This window comes from Crocodylus porosus, unplaced genomic scaffold, assembly GCF_001723895.1.
Source record: "Crocodylus porosus isolate Cpor-Errol unplaced genomic scaffold, CroPor_comp1, whole genome shotgun sequence".
Lineage (NCBI taxonomy): Eukaryota > Metazoa > Chordata > Crocodylia > Crocodylidae > Crocodylus > Crocodylus porosus.
Genome location: NW_017728886.1, coordinates 83462358 through 83469222, shown reverse-complemented (window position 1 = coordinate 83469222; position 6865 = coordinate 83462358). Strand labels below are relative to the sequence as shown.

The 6865-nt window shown below is 40.0% G+C and overlaps 1 protein-coding gene across 1 annotated transcript in view; it reads left to right on the top strand.

Annotated features, from left to right (window-relative positions):
* The first annotated feature begins 1110 nt into the window (after positions 1–1110).
* The window catches only part of DCLK3 (doublecortin like kinase 3), a 17016-nt gene continuing 11261 nt past the window's right edge, over positions 1111–6865 (top strand). Inside the window, exon 1 of the mRNA XM_019538127.1 lies at positions 1111–2993. Coding sequence (XP_019393672.1) covers positions 1533–2993 — 1461 coding nt within the window. The 5' untranslated portion in view covers positions 1111–1532. The remainder of the gene's footprint in view (positions 2994–6865) is intronic.

Genomic DNA, 6865 nt, shown 5'->3' with positions numbered 1-6865 from the left:
AAAACTAACCATATTTATATAGGGATAATAATATGACATAACCATTCTTTGTAGTCTGTGTAGACAGAATGTTTTAAAAGCATCAAACTAAGGAAGCTCTCGTCTATTAAAAGCTTATGCCTCACTGAATGAGTCAGTCTCCAAGGTGTTACCCTGACCCACCTTCTGATTGGGTTGAGACTAACATGGCTAACTACCTCTGACATGGTTCTTAATGATAATGATAGTGGTGTTCTTGCGCTGCCATTGTATGTTATAATATGGTTTAGCCATAACCTCTTTTTGTATTTCTGTCTTCAGAAAATCGTATATAAAGATGGCAAAATCTGCTTTATGATAGTGGACTGTTTCCTATGTTGCTTGGCAGATATGATTATGAAAGTCTTTACCAGATGAGGAAAGATGTACTCCATGTTAAAGTCCTATATGAAAAATTTTAGATGGCACAGAGTTTTTTTCAGTGCTTATGATCTTGTCTGAATTTTAAGGTGAAAAGGCAAAATACCAGAACCTCCAGAAGCACAGAATTAAGGTTGCATTTCTTAAAAAAATACTAAATGAACACTAATGCTTTTATTTTCTATGGAATTTCATGCATCTAATTCCATATTGGACAGAGAAAGTGAAACATTTCAGAAGATGGTGAGGTTTTAAAGTTATATTTTTAGGAATCCTAGGAATATATGGTCTGGTGCGTTAAAAGTTACAAATTATAATGACTTTTTATAGCATCTGGGTATAAGTTTTTTATTTGGTCTAAGTTATATTACTATGTTGTTAGAGATGGTTAGTTGTAAAGAATCTGTTTACTGAAGAGAGGAAGGGAAATTCCAAATTGTTTCACTATACAGCAGTGTGAAAAAAGTAGTTTGACATGCCAGTTAAACTAAAGTGTGTAAAGACAGTGAAGCCCCCCCATAAAAATGTGAATATGTCTGCAGTTAGATTTATACAAGGTTTTCCATCAGTGGATCTCAAAGCACCTTAATAATATTGAATAAATGTAAATTTATTTCTAGATATCATATAATTCATATGTAGATAATTATTAATTGGAAGTTCCCTACCAGGGTAAATGAGTAATTTGTTTCTCTTTATTTGCTGCAGGGCACCGAGGCCTGTTTGACCACACTTTATATGGTATAAGTTCCAGAGTAACGGAGAGGAAACTACAAGGAACTTGTCCACCCATTGCTCGAGGAAATTTTGGCAAACCATTCTTGGGTGCCAACAGTTATAGTTCTCCGTTTTTTAATCCCCGTAATGATTTTCACACAATCCATTCAGAGAACAGCCCAGTGAAGCCCAGGATTGTGACAGTGGTGAAACCATGTGGACACACACTCAGGAAGATCACATTGCTTCTAAACAGGCGATCGGTCCAAACTTTTGAGCAGCTGGTGGCTGACATATCAGAAGCTCTGGGATTTCCACGTTGGAAGAATGATCGCGTAAGAAAACTTTACAATCTGAAAGGAAGAGAAGTAAGAAGTGTCTCTGATTTCTTCAGAGAAGGGGATGCATTTATAGCTATGGGAAGGGAACAGCTAACTTTGAAGAACTTGGGAGTGATAATACAAGAACTTTATCCTGATAGCCCATATGCTCTGAGCCTCATTCAGCAAAACTGGGAACAATCCCAAAAGCTTAAGAACAGGCTACTTGACAAGTCTTTGAAAGTGGAAAATGGCTTTGAGACAGAGGTTGCCAAGAACTGCTGCGATGCCATATCTCCCCAAGCAGTTGCCAGACATGAAGGAAAAGCTCAAACTAAGACCAAGCAAGAGGAAAAGGTTAAGGCCAAAAAAAAGTGGTGCAGAGAAAGTTGGGGTGGAGGCCAAGATGTGAAGGCTTCTAGAAAAGCCAAAGAAGGAGAAAGGTACTTTAACCAAGAGAAAAGTCTTGAGAACAAAATGGAAAAGATTTCAGATGAAATAGTCACATGTGAGAAGTGTGAAAGAGAGAGACAGCTCAGGCAAAAACTACAAAGGGAAAGACAAGCTGATGTCTCTTTTGAGAGCAGAGACCTTAACATGGGAACATGTCAGAGATATAATTTAGAAAGGAATGTAAAAATTAGGAATTTCAGGAAGTCTTCAGAAAACTCTATGGAAGATGATGAAGCTGGATGGACAGATAATGGCTGTAGAAGAAGCTGGAAGCCTGTGAATCCTAGGAGCATTAATGATGAGCTGGAAAAACAAAAGAGGGGTATAGAGAAAGAAAGAGATTTAGAAAGGCATGAAAATCAGGACAAAGAATTAGTAAAAATAAAGAAAATCCCTGTAGAAGCTATTCCGGTGACTCAAGAAGCAAAGAAGGAGAATGGAAGCACTTCTGCAATTAGTCAAAGTGGTAGGGTAACAAAAGACTCTCAGGGAGATGCAGAGAAACCAGTAAAAATGCCTGGGAAGAACAAAGATGTTCGGAAGCCAAAAGAGGAAGGTGCTGGCGTGGAAAACATTATAACACGTGAAGAGGGGGAACTGAAAAGAGCAGAAAAGGTGGGAGAACATAGAGCCAACAAAGAAGAAAAAAAGCCTCAAGAATTTGAAAGCAGAGGTCTGAGACATATTGTCAAAGGGAGAGGTGATGTGGAGAGCTACTATGAAATTGGCAGAACTATTGGGGATGGGAACTTTGCTGTTGTGAAGGAGTGCCGACGGTGCGACACAAATCAGATCTATGCCATGAAAATTGTTGACAAGTCCAAGCTGAAGGGGAAGGAGGATATGATGGAAAGTGAGATTTTGATCATTAAGAGCCTTTCTCATCCCAATATTGTGAGCTTGATTGAGGTGTATGAAACTGAGGCTGAAATCTATCTAATCCTGGAGTATGTTCCAGGAGGGGACCTATTTGATGCAATCATAGAGAGCATAAAGTTCACTGAGCATGATGCAGCCCTCATGATAACAGATCTGTGCGAGGCGCTAGTTTACATTCATGCCAAGAACATTGTTCACAGAGACCTCAAACCTGAAAATCTTCTGGTAAGTGCTGGAACACATGTCATCTTTCTCCAGGTATTAGATTTTTCTTTCTGTTTTTTCTTTTTGTTTTGCTGGATATGTAAATATCACACTGTTGTGGTGTTAGCATTTTGGAAGAAAAAAAGTACAAAGGTGAAGAGAGATCAGTCTCGTAGTGTGCTTGGCATAACATAGGAAACCTATTTAATACAAGTGCTGGAATTTATGTGGCCTCTGACTTACAGGCATGGTAAGCATTTGCATTTTATCGCCAAACACCTCTTATTTAGGTATTACTTTTGGGTATTCAAGCTTGATAATTTTTCATGGAGTGTATGCCGAATCATAAAGTTTGTCACAAATAGACCACAATGTATTTAAAAGGTCCATTCAGCATTTAAATGAGGTCTGTTTCTCTGTCTCTTTTATTTTTCTCTGTCCTGTGTATCAGTCCTACATGCTTAGGTTCTTAAATCTCTGGTGAGGGTTTGCAAAGTATCTTGGAATATATATACAGTTCAAACAACTGGAGTACGTCATTGGTCCTGTGTAGCTCTATGTTGCATCTGTATACTTTGCAAACTCCTAACTTCACAAGAGGGAGCCAGGGTGCCACTTCCCTGATCAATTGCATGGGATACTGATGACATTTAGCTGATTAGAGAAGAAATATCCTTTGAAGAAAGCAGCTGAGTGGCTCTTTCTTAATTCAGCAACCTGTTGTGAATTAAACAGGTTGCAAACCACTTGGATATAAATGATCATGATTCTACTGTACTAAAGTTAGCTAAAACACTTAACCTCCTCCTGAAGAGCAAAATTCTGAGTTGGACCTTGAGGCCAGAAAATGGACTTTCTTACCTTTACACTGTTGGCACTGGATTTATGACCCAGATGCCCTGTTCCAGGCAGACCTAAATCCTCAGACTGACCGCAACCTTTCCATTCGATAATAGGCAAATTTATTGATACACAGTGGTAACAAAAGAATAATATAAGCAGTTCTATAGCTACCAATCCTATGGCTGTCATCAGAGTCAAGGTACATCTGGCCAGGACGTGAGCTTCACTCTGAGGTTCTCTGTTGAATGTCATGTCAGCAGGCTGGAGGCCATTGTGCACCCCCCAACCCCAGTGGGGTGGATGAAACAGGCTGGTGGTATGCCCTCTGTCCATGTGCCTAGGGTTCCCCTCTCAGTAGGGGGCTCCTCTCAGAGATGGGGACAGGGGACCCTTTGTTGCTCTAAAGTCTCTGCATTTGTATTCTTTTTCCCCTCCTGATGACTCTTCATCCATGGTTATCATTGATTGGTCTCTCTGTGGTAGTCATACTGTCTACATTCTGTCTTGTCAGCATATTCCTTTGTTTCACAAACCCATCACATGCACACATCCTAATTTAGGCTTTCCAGGCCTTCTAATTTGGTCTGTTCCCTCAAAACTGGAACCTCAGGCCCCCACACTCTTGGGCCTTGTGAGCTGGTGCCAGTTTATCTCATGTTATGGAACAGTGTAGTCCATGTCCACAATTTCCCAGGCTATGTGCATATCCATTGGCCTTCTTGCTTGCCTGGGTTAGATACCCTGTCTGCCTCATAGGTTATGAGAACTGTGTGTATGACAACCAGTCCTTCAGAAATCAATTAACCCTTGCTGCTGTCCTGAACCATTATTCTAATACATATATATTTACCTACAAAACAATTTCCAAAAGCAAACCTCTAAATACCATTTTCTTGCCATCATACACATGTGAGCAGTCTCACTGAAGTCAGTAGGAATATTCACAGGGTTAACTGTAAGCATGTACATTATGTAAGTATTTATAGGACTAGTTCCTTGGGTTATGCTGTGTACAAGGTGATAAAATTTGAGTAATTCCTTTGGGTGCCTATACATTTGCTTGGAGGTGGTGGTGGTGGTGGTGGGGTGTTTTGATTAGAATGAACCCTGCTCTTAGCAAAAGGACATAGTTAGAAAGAAAGGTTATAGCCAAGCCTATGGTACCTGCAAGCCAGATCACTAAAGGAATGTGCAATATGCATCCTCCTAATGAACTGCTAGAAAAATGTCCAGTGTGAATTACTGGGCAAAGGAGACAGCAACTTGTAGAGCAGATTGAACAAGGATGGATATGGAGGAGTTGCAAAAACACAGAAGGATGTGTCCACCTTCTGAGCATTGTGGGGATTGTGCCTTGTGCATCATGTTCCATCTTAGGAGCATGGGTGACTAGTGCCTCTTGAGTCAGGGGGGCACGTGCACCCCCGACACCAGTTAATGACTGGGGAGGAGGAATCCCCCGTGGCCAATCGCACTCACCAAAAGCGGCTCCGCTGCTTGCAGGAGTCCAACGGGGGCAGGCAGCATTGGTGCTCCTGCCTGCCCCCTGCCTATTGTTTAAATAGGGAGTACAGCCTTACAGGGGGTGCACCACTGCTCTCAAGGAGTGCACATGTACCCCTGTGCACCCCCTATACATCGCTACTGCTTTAGGAGGATCACCTGGGATCTAGCCTGGATGTGAATAGATGAAGAATTTGGTGTGAATCAGCTGGTTTATGGAAAGTATTTTAGTTTCTATCTTGAGGAGGACATGCGCACACTACCATTTGGGTAACAATCTCAGAATTTGAGTGTTTTGTTTTTTTCCTGAAGCAACTTGGGAACCAGGTTGAAAGCTAATTGTGAGCCAGATTTGACCCTTACCTCTTATCTTTACTTAAAATGATACTAGTAAAACATCTTGAACATCTAGAATATTTGGGATCAGAATCTCCATTTCCCTATGCTGTATGTAGTCACTTGTACCAGTGTAAGAGATCTGAAGGAGGCATAATGTGTACTCTGATTTGTGGGCACTTTGTGTGTAATTTGTTTAGCTGCAAATGATCATACAAGATGTAGACCAATGGAAAAACTGGCTCATGGCAAAGATTTATAGCACTATTATGGTTATATGTTGTACTATGTTATAACTACAGAAGAGGTACGCTTGGGATATAGAAGATTTTATGAAAACAAACTTCCATGGAAGCCAGCAGAGAGTTTTTCCTTTTGGATCATAGATATTTAAAGCTATTGAGAAATAGTAGTTTGTTTAATTTTTTTTTAACTTTAACGGGTTTCTTGCTGTTCATTGGATGGATACATGTAATACAAGGTGTTTATAGAAAAGCATGCTAGCTGTTAGCTGGGTATCCTGATCATATAGAAAGGTCAAGAGATGTAGGATAATAATGTGAATGAGTTTAGAAACCCCTGATATGGTTCTGTCTATTTGCAGATATTGCCACAGAAAGGAAAAATGAAAGGCCATTTGAAATTCTCATATTTATAAAAACCCAGAAAGAGAAAAATAAAACATACATTTGAACAAATAAACAAAAATCCATCATAGCAACAATAGTATTTGAAAGCTCTATTTTAAAAGGAGTATTAGAACTCGAGAGTAATTTTAACCCTCTTTGTTGTATAATTATATATCTTTATACTGACAGTGATGGCTCTTTTTTGACTAAATGAAATAAATTTGTAGTCTATATCTCAGACATTACTATCACAATTAGTACTTGCTTGTCAGTAGGTCTAGGGATAGAAGTTACAGATAAACTGGTTTAAATGATCAGAAACTGGTTTAAACCCATAACAGACAGAAGCTTAGTCCACATAAACCAGTTTCAAAATGGCTGAAACTGTTTTAAGATGAACCTGGTTGAATGCGGTATCAGACTTAACTGATTTGGGTCAAACTGGTTTATGAAACTTCTGTCCCAGACCCTTTCCTGGTTCAAGTTAAATCAGAGTCCCCCAGCATCCCAGCATGCTTTCCAGCCCTGGGCTGGGCTGTGCTGTCGGTTCCTGCAGAGTAAGGGCGGGAGAGAGGAGGGGGG